The following is a 24775-nucleotide window of genomic DNA, read 5'->3' as shown; positions in this document are numbered from 1 at the left end:
AATGGACTTTGATATCTAACACAAGTGGTTCTTATATTTATTTATTCCTAAAGGCCTTTAAATACCTGGAGGTGGACAAAACTCAAGAGGATAGAACGTGGCCTGGGTGGGTTTCAGGTGGACATGCTGGGCTTCCCAATTAGGTCCCATCATTAAAGCAACACCTTAGTCGTACATGAGTCCCATCTAAGTCCCATGCAGTGCATTGTCCCACCCAGATGGGGGCCCTGTTTAACCTCTCCTGGTCTCATGGGCATTAAAATATGGGCCAACAAGAAACCTGTGGGAAAATTGTTCTGGTTCCTAGGGGCTACTGTTACTTAACCCCACAGAGGCATGTTATTCGGTTAGTGCTCGGTTATGGACCTCTCTAAATTAGACTGAACACTTGACTTGACCAATTCCACATGTATTTCCACCATGTAATACATTCATTTGTTCTGATTCTTATTACTGAGTTCATCAGATGCTTCAGCCACACCCATTCCCAGGAGAAGCATAAATTCAAGCACATTCCCATGTAATTCTACATAGACACAAGCTGGACACAGAATTTGTTTTCCTGTTATTATTGCTGTTATCACACTTAACCATTACTTCCATATTTATTCTTACCACCACTAATACCCTTATATCAGCACTCCTGAACCTGTTAGACCAACATGGCTGTATAGTGACCAGAAGAGGCCAGGTCCCTCCTTACAGGGGTCTTGGCTTCTCCCAAGGTTTCTTCCTCTGGCTCTGAGGGTGTCTTCTGTGTCGTTTGATTCTTTGGAGCTTAAAAAGCTGACAAAAATATATAAAACTTTATTTAGAAATATTGTATATTTAAAACCTATTTACCATACCTTTACAAACCTTTAATATTTAATGGAATAATTCATAAATCAGGAATTTTAGTTATGCTGGTTTGTCTTCTGAACTGAAAATTGTATTTAAAAAATAAATAACTTTACTTATTAATACTTTAAGACTTTAATCTAGATCTAGATCTAGATATTTTCAGACTTAAAAAATTCAGATCCATAAATTTAATTTTGTTTCAAAACTCCAAAATATGAATGTAGGTTAGAGGCAAAACATCTGGTAAGCAAATCAGAATGTATGCATTTGAAATGTATGGATCTTATTCTTAAATAATTATCTTAAACTAAAATGCACAACCTCCAGTTTGAAATACAAACATTATTTAATTAATTTAATTATTCCATTAAATATCCTGAGTTAAGTAGACTTCAAACACTTATATTAGCTTTTAAGCTCCATAGTCCTAAAACCAAATGTCTGTGAAGTGGAATCAAGACGCTGTTAATGGTACTAGTTGCTGCGTTGTTCATCGAATTCAGAATTCATATTGTAAAAAGTTTGACAAATATGGGCAAATGTAATGGAAGGATGTTTTTGCATGGTTCATACCAAGTAAAGCTCACTACATTACTTAAGGTTTTAAAAGACAAAATAAAGGAATAAAATAACTGACCATTTACAATTTTTACTCCTTTATTTATATCTTACAAATCAATCTCTTTGATGCAAATGGTTTAATCACACTTTAACCACAAGGAATGACAGACAACTAGTACAGACAGAAGCACAAATGGATACCAATAATTGCTTTAAATCATAATGTTTTCTGGATCTTACGCAGGAACACTTACATATATTATTTCATATGTTTTATGAATTGCTTATAAAACATAAGCAATTACCTACATGTCAAATATTGCAATTACTTAACATTAAATTCAAATTACTGAAAAGGCAGAACTCTTACACAATCTTTACAAGACACTGTTGAAAAAATAAATAATACATTAAAAATAAATAAATAAATAGTAATAATATAACTTTGTATAAAAGGCTACTTAGCATGGTGAAGATAATAAGTAGGCCATACAAATGTTATGACATGTTTAACAGACCAACCTCCTACATAAAACAATAAAAAGGCAGGCAAATGCCATACTGGGTATTGGAATAAAATAAGGATAAAAGGAATGAATCCAATCTACCCTGAGACAGCACACTGAACTAACTGTGTTAGCTGTGTATTTCTTCCTGTGGGGTAGAAGAGCGTTTACGTAGTTTGAACACAATAGTTTCACTACTTTTACACTTATTTTTCCTCCAATCACAGTGTCAGAATCTGATACGGAAATACATATATCATAGAATGCATCACCACCTACAGTGGATAGAGCAGTGGGTGGTTATGATCGTGACCGGCAGCATCTGCCCAGAATCGTATGTGCAAACAGATAAGCGACTCTGAAAATCAATCACGTCCGCATTCAATTCAGGAGATCCCACACAGATATCCCACAGGTCAATGCAGTCAGTGTTTTTAGCTTTTATGGGTCATGGCAAAAGTCATGGGACTCAATACAACAGGACACAGTTCCTACTCCATGTCTTTTGGCTTGTCAGTGGAGATTCTAATCTAAAAAGACATTTTAGTAGTTTTTAAAGTAGAAAGACAAGTATGGCGTTAATATTAGAATAAAAAGGATATATTGTGCCATCTCTACTATTCAGACAATTTTATCTTCTCACAATGAATTCAGGGAACCGTAAGGGTTTTTTTGTTCTGTTTGCCTGAAACAAGTACTTACATTTGTATGGCCTACTGTCAAGTGTGTACCATTATGAATAAAGGCATACTGCAGGTTACGCCCCTGAAATAATCCAAGAAGCTAGTTAAGAAGATGAAAATATAGCGTGCTTGTTAGACCAGTTAATGGTATTCTCTAAAAATAAACACATTTACACAACATTACTGGCTACATGGCTTTTGTTAAACGTACCAAACTCTTCCTTCTTAGGCTTGCTACATTCTCTCTACAACTGAAAATACCAGTGCCTGCCTTATTCCCAGACTTTAATCACTGTTTTCAAGTGTTAGAATTAATATATATCTCTCTCTCTCAAAGTAAGCAACAAGCCAACTGAAGTGTACAGTGCCATCGTGTACACCATAGATTGAGGTACAGTACAAATGAATATGTCAAGTAGTAGTGCTAATTTACTTAACTAGGTTTTGATTTGCAGGCCATTTTTCGCCAATAAACAACTTCACAACAGTTCCAGACATGTTGGTTATATTAACCCTGCAAATATATCGAACACTCCTGTCTGTGTCTCCTGCCCATGATATGTATGTTCCATCTAATGTCCAGCCTATATCATATCCTGAATTTTTTTAAACATTTTATTTTGAATTATTTCATCATGCAGAGGTCCCTGTTATCCTGTATAAATGGAGCTTCTTCTAACTGAAACTGATTTCCATTCAAAGCAAGCAGGGCTTTTCAGTTTCATCATGTGCAAGTCCAGCAGCGCTCTGAAGTTCACCTAGAAGGTCACTGGACCTACGTGATCTGGCTCCTGACTCCAACTTCGGCAGATCCTTGCTGTAGTTGTAGCTGTTGTCCACTAAATCGGCTTCTGGACTTGAGTAATTGTTGGCAACTGTGTCGCTGTTCTCGAAATCCCATGGGTAGAAGCTTGCGGTGTCAGGGTTAGAGCCGAACAGCATTTCAGCAACACTTTGCTGAACAGTATCAGAGGAACGTGAGGCCACCATTTTGCTGAGCTCATTGCAGAAAAAATCTATTTCGGTGAGTTCTGCCATCGATGTGTCATTTGCTGAAGAATTTGTGTTCTGTTCCTGTTCTGATACGTTCTCCACTTTTGATTGGAAAGCATGATCATCTGTAACCATGTTACTGTTATCCGACTCAAAAAAAGAGTCCTTTGTTGGGCAATTGGGCAAATAAACAAAGTTATTGACCTCAGAGTGGATTGGTGGCTGGGAACCTTCTCTATTTTGAGCAGAACCAACCCCTGAATCACAGCTGCTGGATCTAGTTTCTCCATCAAATTTTGAATTGTTCTGAATCAAGCCAGGGACAAGAATGTCTACATTGCAATGACTGTAACTTCCCCCTGTCAAGTGTGGCACCGGACTGAAAGGGTCTAAACTGTCAAGTTCTGACCCACTAAAGGAATCCCCAAGGATGTCGGACGAGGCTGTATATACCTGACATGGATCTCCAATCATTCCATCGTCGGTGGAAGGGTTGAAGAGTTCAGAGTGAAATCTCATTGTACTACTGGACCCAATGGACTCAGGGCTGAAGGGATCAGGAGCCTCCAGGTCCAAAAGACCAGGACTGAGCATCTCTGTGTTGGAACTCACAAAGCATGGACCCATGTCTGTAGAAGGATGTGAAGGTGCAGGACTGAAAGGATCCAGCCCATTATTTTCATGATAGCCGGAATCTAGTCTTCCACTGTCAGTACATGTAGAATTGGCCGATTTGACTGATATTGTGTTTTCGATAAGTACATGATCGAATGGGTCAAAAGATTTAAGCTCATTGACACAGCCATAAGACTCTTTTCCAGTGCAGTTTTTGGTGTTAAAAGGTTGAAGATTGCTTTCAGCGTCATCACAGTGATCTATGCTTTCGGAGTCAAGGCTGAATGGGTTATGAGAACAAAGCTTGGAACTGTTAGAAGCTGCCTTTTCTGTGTCTCCAGAGACAGGGCTGATGAGAAACTGATCAACAGGTTCAGTGGTAAAGTGGACTGAATAGTCTTCAGTATAGGCAGGGTCAACTTTTACAGGTATTTCATTTTCAGAGTCAACATTTTCGGGGTGAAAAGATTCAGGTATTTCATTTTCAGTGTTTTTCAGTACACTGCTGCTCTCTACATTAAATATACTATGTCCAAACTCATCAAGACCATTATCCTCATCTTCCTGCTCAAAATTTGGGCTGTATCCTGTGGGGCTTACCTCAGGTTCAGACTGTTCTGGATCATTTGGTTCAGGACTCAGGGTTTCTTCTGTTCTGATCGAAGAATCTTCTTTGTCAAAACTTTCCTCCAAATATGCTTCAGGATTATAGTGATTAGTATCCTCTTCTTCTGGAGCAGCAGAGTCAAATTCGTCCGCTTCATTAGATTCAGGACTTGTTTGGTCACATTCAGATTTCTTTTGCTCATTGGCTTCGGCAGAACCAGGGCTAGCATCTGGACTACCAGGGTCTAACCGCACTGTAAAGAAATATATATCTCCAAATTTGTGGTCATAAACATCTACTTCAGCAGGCTCTGGACTATGGACTGCAGGAATTTCCTGAATGTAGTCATCACAGGGCTTGTCAAACTCTTGGTCAAGAGGACTTGGGCTAGCAGGATTTCCCTCAGGAGAAAGAGCTTCTTCAACCTCAGGCTTCACTTCACTGACTGCATCATCGTGATCAGAATGGAAGGAAAATTGATCAGCACCTTCAACAGGTTTGTCTTTATCACTGGCGACAGGAACATCTTGTTCTGGAGCAAAGTCATCAGGACTAAGAGGAAAACTAGTGTATGCACTTGTGTCAATACGCTGAAGACCATACAAAGCTCGATTACTTCTAACATAACTGGGTCCCACATCCGGTTCTGGCTCAGGTTCTGTTTGCTCCAGTCCAGTGAATGTACCAAAATCTCCATCAAAGGAACTATCAACTGTGGAAGATTCACTGGAATCAGATTCATGGCTGTCGTGAAGTTCACAATGGATCGGGTCAAATCGCCCTTCATCGTCATGCAGGGAACTTGCAGGAAGATCGAATTCGGTTCCTGAGGTGTTATTTAGTTCCATGCTGTCAAGCTCTTGGCTTACTGTGTTGTTGGATCCAACATCTGGACAGACGTCGCTGTACGGAGTGTACCTTTCAGAGTCACTGGGCTCAGGAATATTTTGTTCAAACATTCCAGAGTCAATGGACTGACAGTCAGCATTGGCAGAACTATGTATAACAGCATTAGCTGCATCAGCATGTTCATCTTTATTGGTGTTGCTTTCTTCATTGTGAGGGTAATCCTGAGAGAACTGGGCATCTGCTACATCGTTGAAAAGGATATCGGAAGCAAAAGGATCTGTGCCTTTGAATGGATCACCAGACAGGAACTCTGATAGAAAACAACATGGCGTTGGTTTGTTAATTTTTTGAAGAAATGAGCAGGTCTTACTGACTGACCTACATAGATATTACTGTATATCATGAAATACATACACAAATCTGCCATAATATTAGCACCACCTGCCTAGTATTTAACACCAAGACGTTAAGTGCAGATTTAAGTGACATCTTTTTAATGGTTGCCAGTTCTTTTAGCACTCTGGTTAAGAACTGACCACAGCATACCATGAACACCGCACAGGACACGCCTGATGTTTTGGAGATGTTTTGACCCAGTCATCTATCCATCACAATTTGAGCTGTGTCTAGTAGGAGTGGGCATATATATACAATATATCCTGACACAGAAATATCATAATATTAAAAATCCATATTGTGATAATAGGGCTGTTCTGTCTTAAAAGTAGTCTATTATTTACTTTGAAGCTTTAGGTGTATTTATTGTATAATTGTTTAGTTTGCAGTTGATATGCATGCACTAAATATTCTGCAATATTATTTGCTGCATTATATTATTTTATGCTATATTATTTATTTTGCCACATTATGATTATACTGTTATACTATTATACTATATTTCTGAAATGAATGAATTATTTTAGTTTTGCTATATCGCCAAGTATTTAGAGCCATATCGCCCACCCCTAGTGTCTAGGTGCCCCAGATCCTTACACAAGACATCCAACTTCTAGAAATGACTGTTCACTTGCGGTGTAATAAGTACACAGCATGCCTAGGCAGAAGTCAGTGTAGATAAAGATAATCAATATTTTTTCACTTCACCTGTCAGTGGTGCAAATGTTATGGCTAATCTGTGTGAATTTAAAAACTGTATTTTAACAGTTTTAGAAGATTGTACTTACCTGTCATGTCTACTTTTGGGAATCTGTCATCTCCAAACACATCATCTGGAAAGAATAAAAAAGTTTTAAAATAATATGTATTTAACTTGTATTTCAATAGAATTATCTGACCTTATGTAATTGTCCACATACGATCAACAAAAGGGTCTGGGTGGAAGAAGTCAAACTCCCTGCTTGAGGTCTGGTTTATTGGCTTTGTGTCGACAGACTGGACTATCTCAAAATCTTCTTCCAAATCAGGAGAGTCCATGTGCTTTAAAGAGAGAAAACCAACAGATAATTGTGCAATTTATACTAAATATAAACAATCTGCAATGGCACTAGCAATGGGGATCCGTTCACAATACGCCATTCACTCTTCTTCTTGAAATAAATGTGACATATGAATCATGTTTGATCTTGATATCCCTACTGAACATTCTGACTCAGGTGCAGCCTTTAATGGTAGATGATTTCATATGGTCTAAACTGTTCTTTGTGGGTCAAGGTGTGTAAAAAAACTTCTGACAAGAAAGCAGGTAAGCTGGTAAGATAGCTAAATAATCAGTTCTTGATCAGAATAGTGTATGCTGCATCATGTTGAGCTGTTTCACCAGCTTGGTGATGTTGGTAATGCTGATTGTTTAGCTTGGTCAGGTTGGTCACGCTTGTATCACAGCTAAATCATCAAACTCAAATAAAATGCAAAATGCATGCCATACGAAGCTAAAACTGTTACCGTACTGTAAATAAACTAGTTCCAAACATAAAATTCAATAAGAATTTTAACTTGGCCCATGTTTCTGTCTGGACTGGCTGTAGAAATTTTGACAGGGATTCCTGCCATCTTTTTTCAATCAAATGTTGTAATGTTGTCATGTGACCACTAAATAGTATGGGTGGTGTCTCCATGTGAGGCCAAAGGGTAAAAAAAAAAAAGTACCATGTTGCAACAAAGGAAAAAAATAATATCCCCATATGAGGACACAAGCTCTCAAGAGCTTAACTAGTTTGACTACCTTGAATAGACCAGGTTGTATATTTTGTTTGAGACTGTCAAATATGTAAAATAAATACAAACACAATACAACACTTTAAAAAAACTGAGTTAACATTATGAGTAACAGCAAACAGCAATAGTGGGAGGTCTTAATGACGTGCTCTGTGCTTACATAATGTAACTAGGCTTCAGATTAGGTAGAGATTTACAGTAAACACAGACACCAAACTAGGTCTTAGTCTAGGAAAAACCTTAAACTTAGCTTAAACAGATTTCTTAATATAATTATTTGTGTTCCACATAAATAAACTGATAATATAACAGGATTATCTCATATTGCATTTTTTCATTCATACCGTACACACCTTTAATAAATGGTAAACTCCTACAACACTTGTCCTTTACCTGTGGTGTGTTAGATCTGGGGGACACGTCCTCTTCTTTAACTTCAGTTAATGTAATCTCAGTAAACGAAGAAGAACCACTGCTCTTCTGTGGGATATATATATATAATCAGAAAAAAAGCTCAGAATTAAAAAACACAAAACATGAATATACACAAAAATTAAATACAATTTTTTTTTCTTATTCAGAAAGTTTCTTCTTTTTAATAAAAGACTATTTTGTTATCCTTGTCACACATACCAAGTTTTCTGCAGAACGCTGCAGTGTTTCAGATCCCTCTATGTTTTGTTCCTGCTCAGAATGATATTTCTCCACAGTGATTTTCTTGATTGTGTTTTCATCCTCATGTGCATGCCCATAGCACTCTTCATCATCATCATCTTCTTCTTCTCTTGAACTGTTATCAAGGTCTATGCTCAAGTGCTCAGCCATCTGATGGCAGGTAATCTCAGGAACACAAGCTTCAATGGCAATCATCTCAGCAATCAGTTCACCTAATCTCTCTTTAGTCTGAGGGGAAACCAGAAAACAGATATTTTACAGTTGACAAAAACAAACACAAAAGATATTTTAATACAAATAGGCATACAGCATACAGTACAATGCCTGTACTATAAGGGACATTATAAAAGTACTAAGCATATAAATGCACCATGCATCCATTCGTCCATCTATCCATCAGTCCAGCTAATAATTAGGCATGCGCCAAGTATTTGGCAACTGAAAATATATGTAAAAACACTTTTGTTTATTTAACTTTAATACATGAATGGACATGTGGTGGCAAGCCCACACTCCAGCCCCTCCTCTTTAAGTGGTTTTGCGTATCAGAGCTCTGCCATACAATGCAGGGAATGTGGAGGCAACAAATGCCAGATTTAAGTTAATTTTATGCTCAGCTCACATAAATAAATTTAAATAAAGTGTTCAGTATCATTTAATACACTTGTTATTAGTTATATGACCTCTTCACAAACTGTCTGTTTTCCAGCTAAAAGATATGAGCTATACTGGGATAGAACAGTAGCTGTGAAAATATAGCCATGGCATTTTTTTGTTTACCAAAAGACTGGCTGGGTAAATTTCACTCACAGGTGACTTGAGTTGCACTAGAATAACACTACTGAGGTAATTGTATGACTTAAATTGCACTACAACTAAATGTGTGATTAGAACTGCACAGCTGATATAGATAGCTAGCTTGTCAAATGTGTTACTGAATTAGCACTGATAGGTAAATGTATTCTGCTTTATTGGCTTGCCTGCTGGATATTGTGTTATGTTTAATAAATGTTTTTTAATTTATAGTTTTGTAATTGCTTAAAATGCACTATGTAATTTATCAAGTGGCAAATGTAATGAAATCTGTGAAAAACCTTGAGCCAAATGTTTAATTTTGTTTTGTTTTGGCCAGAAAATCATCCATTTACCAACAAATCCTTCCATTATTTAGGTACTGATTAATCTATTGTTCTATCCATACATCTACCGTTCATGCTTCTGATCCATCTAGTTTCTCATCCACTCATGAGTCAAGTTACTTATTAATCCATGCATCCTTCTGACAATCAAGCAAAGTATCACTCCATTCATACATATTGAATTTGTCCAGCTAATCATCTGATCCATCCATCTTTTCCCTACTGATCCAGCAACTGAGGCATCCATCCATCCATCAATCCAGCTGATTATTTGTATATCCATCTATCTATCCATAAGTCCAACTGCTGATCCATTCATTCTTCTAGCAGTCCATCCACAAATCCAGTTACTAATCCATTAATCTATCCATCATTTTCTTTCAAAAATATATTTTTTATCATGGGAATCAGCCTAGTATGCTAATTCTCTTGTAAAAATATTAAAGGCCATGAAAGCATCGATCTTGTAATTGGAACCTGGGAGATGTCTGGATTCCACAGCCAGACTAATTTAGGCCACAGTTTTATGGCTGGTTTTAGCCAGAGATGTTCATTTTCATTAAGAGCATTAAATAGCTAGTCACTGTACTCACAGGATAATGCTGATTTGGCTTAATAGTATCGCTGTGGCTTTCAGCTTAATGTACTCTTACAGAAAAAGTGCCACTTAAGAGCATGTTGTAACAACTTATTATTGATGTGAAAAATGTTAAGGCCTCTGAAGTAAATGGAGAGCAGAAGAATACATTCAGTCATCTGGGGAGCTGCATACTATTCACAGACTTGGTTTTACTGTTTTTTTTTTTGTTTTGTTTTTAAATAAAACATGCTCTATTTATTTGTATATTTTGCATTTGGTTTCTCATAATGCTTTGTAGGCAAGTGACACCATAGACTTTACAGTTGTGGCATTTAATTAGAAGTAGCAATTACCTAATTTACCTAATAGATGAGTGAATAGAGAAACCCCTTTAAAAGTAATGATAATTAAACAGAGGTTAACCGCTCTTTACATTAGTCATAAAATAAAAATCAAAGCACTAACCTCAGTGATTTCTGTGTATGTTTCCCCGATGGAGTGTTTGAGTGGACCCATTCGACCATGTGCATCTTCCACCCTTGCTCTGGTCTTCCTGACCTCCTCATGGAGGTGCTGTAGCTCATCGTTAGCTCTCTCCAGCTCCACCTCGTACTCCTGCACCATCTGCTCCAGCTCCTCCTGCTCCTCCTGCAGTGACAGAAGCTGCATAGCAGAAAAAAGCAGATTTAGTGAAAAGAACTTAAGATCAGGCTGAAGAAGCCTATCTAGTATGGTTAATGGGCCTGTATGACAGAAACACATTTTTAACAAACATTTTTGATTAGAGATGCACCCAATACTCAGCAATCCATATTATTTAGGCAAGAATTGCAAAAAATATTCTAGTGTTAAAGAGAATAAGTGAAAAAACAGAAAAACTTATATTGAACATTTCTTATGATGTGATTAAATTGTAACTAGCGTGGAGCAAATCCCTCTTTGCAGCAAATGTGTCAGCCATGTGAAAAAGTCCTAAAATGTCAGAGAATGGGGCAGATAAAAATACTTTAACTCATTAATTGAAGTTGGGTAGAACCAGCCACACAGTTTTTTTAATGTATTTTTATATGCAATATTTTCTTTTAGTAATTTATTTGTTTTATGTTATTAACATATTTCATATGTTCTTTTTATTTCCTTCAACATTTTTTAAAATTGCAGGTATTTGCCAACAGGGGGTGCAGCACCTCCAGCAGCCCTACTGTACTTCCCAAAGTTATGTGATGGACCCTTAACTGACCCCCTAATCTTTTCATCACCAGACTTCGGGGTCCACTCTTCCTCACTGTCACTCAAGGTCCCTGTCCTCAGTGAATTCACAGTAATTAGCTCTCATTGTTAGAAAAAATATAATGAGATCAGCAGAACCTATTGAACTTGTGTCCTTATGTTGTAGAATAAGCTGATTTCAAAATTATTGTGACTGGGCTAGAGGCATCTAAAGGCAAGGGGGTCCGCAACACCAGAAACAAGAACTTCTTCTTTAGCATGACTGCCCTAACAAAATTAGTCTAACTGCATGATGTTAACCTGCGGCAACAAAAATATAAACTTTGGCCTTTAAACAAATACATCTCTTTAAAATGTTTTGCACAAATACACGTTATGACATTTCATTTCATTATATATGTACATTTAAATTATTTTTCTATTAAATTAATGTTAAAATGCCATTAATCGTGACAACTGATGGTGTTGCATTCCATCTGGCTTTGGTTTCTGAAAGGATTGTACCACACTCACACCTCTGGGCTGAAACAGCAAAGCCCCATCTAACAAAATCAGTCATTGTTGCGTTTCAAATCTACTGAGCCAAAGTCTAGAAAATTTTATCCAACTTCATTAAAGGAAGAATGTGTTGTATATTTTCTGTAATAACTCAGGATCAGGATGTGTTATTAATCATTAAGGAAAATGCCAAGCTTAAGCACCGTCAGGTCTTGACAGCAGAGCATCAGCCAGTATGTTCTTGTTTAAACTGTTCATAACAAAATAGAAATCTGTTTGTTTTTTAACCTGTGATTTGCCCCACTGCCCATTCCACTGTCCTCGTTCCCAGGTTGCCAGGTATGGAACACAACAGCAGGCAAAAACAGTGTGCTTCAGCCTCAGCTTTCTACTAAAAGTCTCCATGACCAGAGACAAAGTAAAATGTGAGTAAATATTAGCAACATGTTTGATTAACAGAGACAGCTTTGAGCCCAGAAATACTACAAGACAGATACAGAGCTGAATAATTTTTTTCTGAAAAAGAAAGTACTGAGCTCAAACTAAGGTTAGCTAAACTCAACAGGATAGTTCATCACAACCACTTGTAGGGATGGGCATTTTAGATAATTTCAACATTTGAGTTTCTCACTCATATCCTGTGTTTTATGTAGAGCAAGGTTATCAAGGCATTAGGGGTGGGCGATATGGCTCTAAAATAATATCACGATATTTCAGGGTATTTTTGAAATAACGGTATACTTGGCAATATAGGGAAACTAAAATAATTCATTCATTTCAGGAATATAGTATAATAGTATAACAGTATAATCATAATGTGGCAAAATAAATAATATAGTATAAAATAATATAATGCAGCAAATAATATTGCAGAATATTTAGTGCATGCATATAAACTGCAAACTAAACAATTATACAATAAATACACCTAAAGCTTCACAGTAAATAATATACTACTTTTAAGACAGAACAGCCCTATTATCACGATATGGATTTTTAATATTATGATATTTCTGTGTCACGATATATTGTATACGATATAATATTGCTCACCCCTACAAGGCATTAGTTATTTGAGACAGGTACACAGTGCTGGCTAACACGGTCACGATTCGTATGCTAACATGAACTGCTATCAGTCACAATAAAGGCACAAACATGCTATAAATGTTTATTACCTCTGCAGCAACCAGTTTGACAAACATATAAGACATAAATCCAAAGTTTCAATGCTATATTTACTACATTTAACTACAAATGTGATTATTTGAATTGGTCTCAGGGCATACAACACTCATCAGAGTTTTGAAATTGGACTGCAGTAGCCATTTTTGCAGTAGCCATGCTTGCTGTCAATTATTACACATTATTCCTTTAACACTTGGAGGTACAACAAAACCATTACGAAAAAAGACTCAGCTGGCCTACACAATGCATATATGTCTTTTGAATTACATTAGAAAGTGTATTAAGCTGGAATTTTAAAAAGTATAAGCCTGACATTCTTGAGTACAGTCTTCCCATGTGTTTACTAATACCCTTAACCTTAACTGACACTTAAAGGCGTGACGTTTGCCTCTTGAGTCTAGCAGCAGAGGTATTAGCTAATTAACCCATTAGAGCACTTAGAAAGGAGGACCCACAATCCCCTGGTCCTCCCTGCAGGAGCCAGTCAGCTTAGACAGCAGAGTGTAATGCACTCAGCAAATCAGATCAGACTGCATTGGTGTGTATTAAGAGAGAGCGTGAACACTGGGGTGGAGCAGCATGGGGTATTTAAACACTGTATACACTTACTGGGCACTGCACCCACCTTGTTGGTACCTTGTAAAGAGATACAGTCAGGGACTACAGCTTATTTGTTTGTGTATGCTTTCAGATCACTGTTTTGGATCCTGGAAATGATCTAAAGAAACCTTTTTTTTTTCCTGAAATCTGTGGTCTTCAAATGAAGTATGAAAAGCATATTTTGTGGTCTAAAATGGAAACATGCCAGAGCCATGACACACTAATTAATCTGTGTAACTGCCTTGTTGAGAATAATCCACACCTATAATATGTGGTCTGATGGTGGTTTCTCTTCAGTCATGGATAGGGTAGTGGGGCTGATAAGTTGTGCATCACCAGCCAATACATGCTGGTAAAAAAATGGCATCTCATTGCATGTGTGTGTTTGTGTGGGTGGTATACCAGCTGGCCCTCCTGTTTGCGCTGCTCCTGAATGCCCTCTATTTCCTCCTTCAGCTGGGTTCTCCGTTTCGTAAGTCTCTCCAGGGCCTGCTGGGCATCCTGGGACAGCACCCTCTCCTTCTGCAGTGTTCCTGCTTCCATAGCCACCACATCCTCCAGTACCTGAGAGCCAAAGCAGGAGCATGATCACAGACTAGCAGGACGGGTAAGGACAAAACCTGACAGATTCCCACTGTTTCACTCAGTCAGAGAGATGTGAGTACTGTTATTATGATATCTGCCAAACTCCTCTCTGTACCAACTCACTGAAATAGACTTTTATCTAATAAAAGGTTTGAAGCCGAGGGTTATTTTCAGGACTTTTATCATGCAGTGATTTAAGACTGGTTTGTTTAGGGAACATTTATTTATCAGGTACAAAGCAACTACCATTAAATTACATTGACTTCCACATTTAAAATGTTGGGAAAAACAATTACCCTGTTTTCTCCTGACCCCAACTATAGTTTCTGAACCAAGTCAAATAACTATTTTCTTTAAGTTACGAGGCTTATGTACCTAACAAGCAATTGATGAATATGTTCTCCCCTACAGTTGTAAAGTGCAATGTGCACTTTGATCCACCACTAAAAGACACACTTTAAACATGCATTTTTCAAGCTGGGGAAATATATTAACAAAAAGATAGTCAAAATATGGGAGCTAAAAATGTTCTCATCTACCCTTGTTTTCAGAAAATTTCAATGCAACCTATCCTTAATGAGTCTATAAACCAAAATTAGTGGGTCCTTCGGTTCTCCAAGCATGTTTAAAACCATTCACATTTGGGACTTAATGAGGAGTGGGCAAGGTAGAAAGCAGTCTAAATTTCTGACCACTATATATATTTGTATATAAAAATATATATATAAAAAAGAGTTGTGTTGACTTAAGAAATGGGTGTCGACAGAGGCTAGATGGGAAGCAATGTATTTTTGATGTCAAAGCTAACCATAGTTAAACAAAATTTAACACATTCATAAAAAGGCCAGTGCCTTTTATCAAATGTAATTTTGTTTGATTTACCTACAAAATCTAATTGTGACCACAGCTTTACTTGGAAATGGACATGGCCAAACATTAAGAAAATGTAGCTCCCAGTGTTTTTTTTTTTTTTGAATAAGCTAAGGACCTAACCTGATCAAGAACCGAAGGGCATAATCAGTGCTTTATCGCATCTAGCAAAAAGTATGCTCAAACCCATCATCAACTAGTATCACAGTTACACAGGTAGTGCTGATTCACACTTTTAGACCATTACAGTGCTACACTGGTCAAGTATTGGTTACCCAGATAGCTTACCATACAATGTATGTTTTTGTGAAGAAAACCAGCATTTTAACCACAATTACCATTAAAATGGATGTATGCCGTATATCATTAAACTACTATATGCTACTTTACAGACAAATAAATAATTGAACGAACATGACACTCATTACAGATGTTATTATTGGTGAAAAAATGAAATCAGGCTCAGTATTACAAGCACATACTCCTGTACCCAGATGTCAATGGCACTTATGCTGGCTGGAAAGCAGACTACCCATTAGATTAATTTCATCTTTGGAACAAAGTGTACCAAGTTTCCCTATAAAGCAGGTTTCTTAAACATCCAGCTTCTATCATGGGGACTGAAGGGATCTAAGTAGTTTATTACTTTCCTTCATTAAAGTGGAGTCCACATACAGCTGGACATACAGTGTATGTAAAAAATATTGTTCAGTGCTTCTTCTAAAATCAATAGTAGTTATCAATAGTCTCCCTTTGCTGCAGTAATAGCCTCTATTCTTTTGGGATATGTTTGTGCGCTGCTGTCAGGAGGTGACTGCATTCAGTCACAAGATTAATGAGGTCAGGTGTTTGATTACTCCTCAATCCCAAGCTCACCTCCAACTTATCCCAAAGGTATTGGATGGAGCTCCATCCCTCCACTGAACACAGTTTCACTGCTTCAGTGCGTAATGCTGGAGGCCTTTATATATTTTAAGTTGTGTGGGTATTGAACATTGTTTGATACACAGTGTCAAATAGGTACCAAAATACATCACAGAAGGCATTACCACCCACAGTGGACAGCACAACGGGTGGTAATGATCGTGATCAGCATCTGGTTAGAATTGTCTGTGCAAACAGACAAGAGATTCACTAAATGCAAAAGATCCAACAGACATATCCCAGGTGACATGGCAAAAGTCATTGGACATCATACTATTTTTTGTCCCAAGCTGTGGGCATGCGACTGAACATGTGTCAGTAATGGAAACAACGTTCTGAAATACAGAGTACATTATGTATTTATGAGCGTTTGTAAAGTGAATGAGAGACAAGAGCAGAATTATTAACCAAATGAAATTCACCAATAAGCCAAAACTGCGTCCAAAAAGATGCCAAACTCTGTCTGAAGCCACAACCCAGTTAATTCACAATGAAGTATGTAGTGAGCCAAAGAAGCAATTAGCTTATTGGGCACTATTCCTCTCATTTTATCATTCCAGTTCTGCTGCAGTTTCATCAAGTAAAAGCTTTCGTCCAGACCAGATTTTTTTTTTTGAAAGGGAGAAAGAGAAGTTTTGTGTTTTGTAATAAGCACTAAAATGCACCAAAAATTAAAAAGAGAAAAAACAGACTAAATAGCTGTTTACATTTTCTGTAAACTTGTGTTTTCTGTCTTGATTGTATCCGGATAGACTCCAATCACACTTTTTACTTGTTTAGACTTTTCACTTACAATTCAATATAGTGTTATGTATAGTGATACCTTAACCTAGGTGATGTATTTAATTTTTTAAAATATTTTTTTAGAAGAAAAAATCTGTCAGGATGAAAGATTGAAAAATTTGAATAAAGTTTACTTTTTATGCAATCAGAACAGTGCTATCTATCTATGACATAAAACTGCCCTCTAGTGTTTTTATTGAATCAATCACTGTCAGACATCATTATTTACATGTAAACATAATAATACAAAATTAGAAGTTTTTGAAATCTGATAGTATTGCAAAAAATATATATATAATAATACAATAAAAATATTGTATTGTAATCCAATGTAATCCAAACGGGATCCATCCATTCAAGAATACTGATTGTGTTTACTTAATGAGATGAGCCAATTCATGACTGGGCTAGTATGTCAACTTTAAATAATTTTATTTACCTAGGATATGTAACATCTTGTCTGAATATTCTTAACAATTAAAAGTCCACTGTTCTAAAAAAAGTAATGTGTAAATACATTCTTAAGGTTATCTATTATCATTCTATCAAGGGCATGTGATGGTCGTAAAATGACAATAACACTGTTTATCGCAATTATTCTGTGGACAATACATCATCCTATTGTTTATTATTAAATAACATTTAATGATTTAATGATTCCAAGAGAAAATAATTAGTTACCTGTTTACCAGCTTTTAATCGCAAATGTTAAGGAATGTTGTGAAATATAAAGTTAAAAATCTGTTTTGTAATTTTACATTTTCTACCAGTCGCAAAATAGTGTCCTAAATTGGTAAAAGTATTTTGGCAATGAAGTGCTACTACGGTGCTTTGGGGTTGTGCTTAGTTAAAGGAAGGGATGTAAAAAATAAAGCAAAAAAAAAAACAAAAAAACACATTTACCATTTTCCCCTGTTTTTTTAATCATTTTTTTTCTAACTAATTAACCCACTGCACTGATCAACCCACTACAATGTGTAATTTGCTGGGTTATTCGGACGTTTTTCATAGTTCTTCACCAAAAGACAAGAGATGGATCCTTTAAACATCCTTAAACCAGAAGCTATAAGACTGATATTTACAGTATTTTCATTGCATATTTAAGGCTACAATATCACTCCAGTTGTGGAATGTAACATGTAAATGCAATGAGAGACCACTGATAAAAAAAAAAAATCTTCTGACAAATGCTACATTTCCACACACACACACACACACACACACACTCTGCAGCATAGGCAGTTTCACCTCATGTACAGTAGAGCTGAACTAAATTACCCGACACTGTGTCTCTGCCATGAGTAGCTCTGTGAAATCCAGAGGGTGGGGCTTGGTTGTGGAGCACCAATCACATTCAGCTGGCCACTAAAATAGAATTGTGATGTCACTGGTGCTGCTACGCTGGTGCGCTGCCTTTTGCTCCATAATGTACAGGAAATGAGAAAAGTGAGAGCTGTGATGAACCTGCTCTGACTCTCCTGTCAGTCCATGACAGGTCTCATTCGTCATGCACCTGCATACTGACTAAACCCAGGCTAAATCCAGTCAGCCCATGAGTCAGATTGCTGTACTGAATCCCTGTACTTCTGAAATAATTGTAGCATCTAAGTGGAATAATCACAAAACAAAACAATGTGTCAGTTTCCTAGACAAGAACTAAGTCTAGTTGTACATTGCATTTTTTATTTATTTATTTATAGAAAAATCATATTTAAAACACTGTGTTGTCCAAGACTAGGCTTAATCCTTGCCTGGGAAAATAGGCCCCTATATGTCATAAAAAAAAAAAACTTAAGATGCCATATTTTACAAAATATACTGTTCTAAACTGTAAATCTACAATTTGTATGAACTCAAATAAATTAAGTCATACATTATGATCAACTGTCATAGACTGTAAAAGCAAGATGCAAACTATGTTGGCTGTGTGTATTTTAAATGTGTATTTTACTAAATACAATTATTTTATTTCCCTGACAATACAATTCAAAGTAGAATTGCTGTACAAAGCTATTGATTGAGATTAAAGTCTTCACATGTCAATATATTTAAATTTGCATAAATAGGCTTACGATTATAAAAAGTCACCAAAATATCCAAATGTGTAGTAAGTTACTTGTTCCTGACTTGAACTGAAAAGGCATACTACTGAAAGACACCTATTGGAATGTATTAGCCTAACATACTTATAATCAGGTTGAGTTCAGTTTAACACCTTCTTCAAAAACATTTAGTGACTCAAAATTCGCTGTAACAAAACTGAACAGAACAGTAAAGGGTTAAGTAGCTGTGTATTTTTAAGAGTGCTATTCAAAGCATACCTTGATTTCATTATCATTGGCAGCATCTTTGTCCTTCGTTTGCAGTTCCACTGAGTTTTCTCTGTAACACAAATAGAACAGAGCAATACTTTATCAAAAGCTGAAGCAGTACTAAGTCTTTTCTGCAGGCCTACATTTCTGCATCATCTTTTACCCTAATGCTGCTGTCTGAAGAGCTGCAAGTGAAGATTTATGAGCTACAGTGAACTCATTTTCCACCAAGTCAGTGTGAAAGAGTAGGTATTATTGCTGTTTATGGCTGACAAGCAGAAAACAAGAGAGACTCATTCAGCTCCCATACAAAAATTGTATTGGCATAAGTATCAGGACAGAGACCCCCTCATTCATTATTTCTACCCAGAGAAGGCTTTCTACTAGATTTTGGAGAATTTGCTGTGAGGACTTGGTTACTTTTAATGACAAGAGCATTTGTAAGCTCAGGTAGTTGGATGATCACCATCTACCCCACCTCATCTTAAAAGTACAGGATGGGGCACTATTAGTAGAACAGAGTCCCACTGCTTTAAAGCCCAATCATGGGGGTCTTTGTACCCCTCTAAACAATGCCAACAATAGGCCTGTGCCAATAGTATCTAATGTTTATTTGCTTCATAGAGTCCTATTCTATTGAAAATCCTCTACACAGGGACTTGCAAAGTTGTGTATGTGTGTATTTGCACATCTGTGTCAGGGTGGGTGCAGAAAGGGCGAGGAGGCAGATGCAAACGCAAACTACAAGAACATTTATCAACAAAAATAAACACTAAATAAACATGAAAACTCAATGTGGGGACGAAACAAGGACCGACACAGGAACAGGAAATACACTGACTATATATACAGAATGGAAGTAGAACCACCTGGGGCTAGAGGGTGGAGCTACAAATGAACACAGGTGAGGGCAATGAAACACTAAGGAACACAGTCACGTGGGGGACACACTCACAGGCACACGCGGGAGAAAGACAAATATACACAGAAAAACATGAGCACAGATGGGAAACACAGCGAAACAGGGCAAGGATGTGACAATCTGTGTTAGCAATTGGTCAATCTGTCATTATATTTGGAACAAAAAAAAGTCAGTATTGTGATAAAAGTGATATTCATGAAAACAGTATATTTTATTTGCTTTGTAATTAATAGTATATAATAGTTTACATTTATTTGCTTGCACTAAATGTCCTTCAGTATTGTGGCAGAGTTTATTACATTATGTATAATATAATAAATGATTAAATAATGTAATAAATTATTTATAACATGTCCGATTTTTGTCAATTTTTTCTTTTATTTTCTGCAAAAAAATTCAAGGCTTTGTGAGCGACAGGGAAGAAGTCTACAAAAAATGCATACATATAATTTGAAATGTATGAAATGTCGAAGCCTGTATGATATATGTGCAAATATGTTCATACATCATAGTTTTGTATGGAGGCTTAACACCTTTTACAAACAACTGATCACATTTCTACACTGTAGCTGAGACTCTTGTTGTTTATGTCGATAGCAGAGGCCTGCGGATAAACAGCAAGACATCAGGAAACGGACAGTGGGTGGGAGGGGAAAAGAGAGAGAGAGAGAGCGAGAGAGACACTGACTTATGGTCTGAATCGATTCGAGGGTGTAACAATTTCAAACAGTGTAGAAAACAGGATGCATAAATAATATAATGGATTTAAATTTAAATCTGTATTACATGTACATTTGGTTATAAGAGTCTATCATTGATTATTTTTCATAGAAAACGCCTTCAGTGTTCAAGGCTAAGCATCCTGACTGCATCCTGTCTATTTCTGTAGCTCAGTTACTGCGTTTTGTAGCATCACTGCTTTGCCAAATGTGCTAAATGTGCAATGAAGCATGTTTAATTAGAGCTCTGTGGGAATCCTGACACTGACATAACAAACATTACAAATCTTAAGCTTATCATCATATTAAACCTAAAACTGTGAGAATATTGCTGCACATGTACTACTGATCTCAGGGCAGACTGCACCTCCTCCTGCACTGGCTGGTTGCTCTTTGGAAGATCTCTTGACAGATGTAGCAGAGAGCTGTTCTTTATACAGCAGAAGCATGTGTGAAAATTCGCTGTTCCCCCGCTGCGTGAGAGCTGCGAGTGGCTCCAGCTTTACTGCTGAGCTCAGGCTGTGTGTAACATCCATTCAGAAAATACAGCAAGCAGCAGCCCTCCTCAATACAACACAGCATCCATCACACAGACACTTCAGATATAGGATAAGAGCTGCTGCATACCATACTCAAACAAACACCCCCTCCCCTAATATGACTAATAATTTCACTACTATTATTATTACTATTTTTTTGTTGCCTGTAAAAAAAATCAGCCTGTTTAACTAATCAGAAAAATCATAAATTCAACTAAAGTCTAAAACATATTATTATTACACCTTTCTGCAACATGCATGCTTTATCAATCATAGTATTAATAATAATAACTAAAATCCCTCGGTGCATGTTTATATTTAGTCATAAACAATTCAGAAATATCATAAATCAGTGTAGTATATAATGTATCAATACATTAGTATAGTATTTTTTTTTATTAAAATGATGATTATAATTGGGTGTGCATTTTCACAACTGTGCATGTCCTGCAGTCCTGTGCATAGTGCATGCTATGTAAAAAGTAACAATAAGTAGAAAATATGTAATACAAATAATCCAAACCTTTAAATTATAAAATACCACTAAACTATTCACACATATACTGTATATTCTTTAGGATTTGTGCATCTAGGCATGCTTATATTTAGTCAAAACTGCATATATTTTCCTATTCTTATTTTATTTTCCTGTAGCTTGTTCCTTTTTTTTTGCATATTCACATGAATGCATGGCATGCAGTTGTGCATGCTATTTTAAAAGTAATAATGATAATAAGAATGTGAACACACTTTTTACACATCCATATCCTTTAGAAATTGTGAATATATGCATCTGTACATCTGTGTCTAGTCATAATTCAAGAATATCATTAATCAGTCCAAACACACACACACACACACACGAACCCTGTGTGTGTGTAGACCCTGTTCGTTTTAAGACAGTAAATCTGTGCCTGTCGGCTTCAGTGTGTGTGATTTCTTCTCCCTAACCCATCAACAACATGATCACATTTCGGTCACGACACCATCTCTCTCTCTCTTCCCTTTTTCTCCCTCTCTCCATCTTTCTATTTCCTCTATCTCTCTCTCCCCCTCCATCTCACTCTTCCCCTCTCTCTCTGCCTTCCTTCCATTTATCTCTCTCCCCTTTTTCTCTACTCCCTCTATTTCTCTCTGTCTACCTTCCATCTCCCTCTCTCTCTCTCCCTCTCTCTCTCTCTCTCTCTCTCTGCAGTGCACTATGTGAACATGGAGCCCGGGAGGAACCGGGAGGGGGGTGCTCCGTTAGATCTGCATTCACACACGCGTTCACACACACACGCGTTCACACACACACACGTTGAGTCACACGCTCAGTCACAAGTCAGAATAAAGACGGTACCGGTACCTTTCGCAGGCCGCGCGTCGCCGTCCCACGCGCAGGCAGTCCAGGATAAAGCGCATCATATTAGCGGTGTGATGTGGAGCAGCTGATCATCCTAGCTGCGCGCGCGTGAGGGTGGGAGGTGGATGTGGGCTGTGCCCGTGTTCCAGCAGCGCGCGGGGCCGCTTCCTGTCGCTCCGCGCGGCGCTCAGCTCTCCTTGAAAAATCCATTCAGCTCTCCTTGAGCGGCACAGCGAGTCACGTGGTGTTCCCTGGATCAGGTGTTAGAAAAAATATCTTTTACCACCCATTCTCGAGTCCGGGTGGGCGGAGCAAAAAAAAAAAAATCGATTTTTTTATTATAATAGCTTATATGTTGCACTGCCTAAAATATATATATATATATATATATATATATATATATATATATATATATATATATATATATATATATATATAAGACATATATGACATATAAATAAAATAATAATAGATGTCTAAATATAAATAAATAGGTGAAATCCTGTTTAAATAGTGAATATGGCAGTTTCTGACAAAGCTTAAATGTTTTATTATAAAGCAAAATCTAGACTATAAACATAAAACAAAAAATAAACATTTATAAATAGAAACAATGAAAAAAAAGTATGCCGTCGTCATTCTCTTATCATTTATACAACATTTAGTTTATTATTTTTGCCAAAGGTTCGTGTCACACTGATACGAACCTTTGGCAATATTATGAATGTACTGAGACCAAGTACAGCAAAATACAAATATAAAAGAATGAGTGACACTGTCACTCATTCTTTTATATTTGTATTTTGCTGTACTTGCTGTAACTTGGGAAGGAGAGTAAGATAAGGTCAATCCTCTGTATGTCCTGTACATATGCAGTATTGACTTGGCTTGTATTTGTTTATCCATTGAACTCAGATATTCCAATCACTTCCATGGCCACAGGTGTATAAAACCAAGAATCTAGGCATGCAGACTGCATCAACAAACATTAGTAAAAGAATGGGTCGCTTTTAGGAGCTTAGTGAATTCCAGAATAGCATCCATCTGGGCACTTTCAAAGTTCTCAACGCCTCATTTTAAATGTCAGGGCCCTCAGAATTCTACCAATGAGGTGTGGAGCTAATTTAAGCTTTAAGTTAATGGTGTAAAAATAGTGATTTCATTGCATGGGCAACGCTATGCCCCTATCGTTAGTATAGTAAGCCTGTTGGGAGCATGGGCTAAACCCAATGTATTTTGGAATGCTGGGGCTATTCAACATAAATTTGTCTTCAACTTCAATTTCTACTTTTACTCAAATGTGGGTCACTGGTAGGGCTGGGAGGTTAATCTAATTAACCCATTAACAGGCAAGCATTGTTGAGATATTCTGCCTGGTATTATACACGCAACATTACATCTTACCGATTTCTATTCAGGCATTATATAAAAATGTTTCATGTTGGATAAGAAACATTACTGAAAATCCTTATTGTAATTGTAATAAAAAATATCTGTCAAAATATAATGCATAACATCATAAAATTGGCACTTTCCTTAACTTCAGTTTAAAATCAATATATTCCTAAATACTAACCAACATATGTCTCCGTTTAAGGTTGATTTCTTTTAAAACTGGCATGAAATTGTTAACTAAATTGAGTCTCTAAAGCCCTCAAAGTTTTCAGAATGTAAATAATGTATTTTTCTACAGAGAAAAGTGGTTTAAAAGTATTTTTTTCAAGTCATCTAACTTACACCTGTAGCCCGTATACAGGACAAGGTCTGTTAAGGGGTTAACTTAATCAGATTAGGTTAATCAAATTAGATTAATACTGATTTATGCAGTTTTTAAAATGGGATAAATTAGATTAAAAATATTTTCATAAAGAAGCTTTCAGAGGGAATCTCAGTAGATAACAGTTAAGTAGATGTTTGCTTCTGTCAGAAACTCTTTTATGTGGAAGTGATTTTTATATTTTACTATTTTTTTCTTAACTGAAATACAAGGAGGTTATGTTTGCACCGTTTTTTTTTTCTATATCGCCCAGCTTT

General features: G+C 36.8%; 1 protein-coding gene across 2 annotated transcripts; it reads right to left on the bottom strand.

Moving 5' to 3' along the window:
• Window positions 1-1482: 1482 nt before the first annotated feature.
• On the bottom strand, window positions 1483-23010 carry si:ch73-140j24.4 (dentin sialophosphoprotein). 2 transcript variants are annotated; one of them, XM_022678123.2, is made up of 9 exons: window positions 22745-23010; window positions 19226-19286; window positions 14145-14306; window positions 10692-10889; window positions 8466-8735; window positions 8226-8312; window positions 6974-7094; window positions 6842-6886; window positions 1483-5967 (listed from the first exon to the last, which is right to left on the bottom strand). In XM_022678123.2, exons 1-9 carry the CDS (start codon window positions 22801-22803, stop codon window positions 3290-3292), a joined length of 3681 nt encoding a protein of 1226 aa, XP_022533844.2. In that variant the 5' UTR covers window positions 22804-23010; the 3' UTR covers window positions 1483-3289. The 2 variants fall into 2 exon arrangements, with proteins under 2 accessions (XP_022533844.2, XP_049338918.1); XM_049482961.1 differs by lacking the exon at window positions 14145-14306.
• Window positions 23011-24775: the final 1765 nt, after the last annotated feature.

This window comes from Astyanax mexicanus, chromosome 8, assembly GCF_023375975.1.
Source record: "Astyanax mexicanus isolate ESR-SI-001 chromosome 8, AstMex3_surface, whole genome shotgun sequence".
NCBI classification, from domain to species: Eukaryota; Metazoa; Chordata; class Actinopteri; order Characiformes; family Acestrorhamphidae; genus Astyanax; species Astyanax mexicanus.
This window is presented reverse-complemented; position numbering and strand designations above follow the sequence as displayed.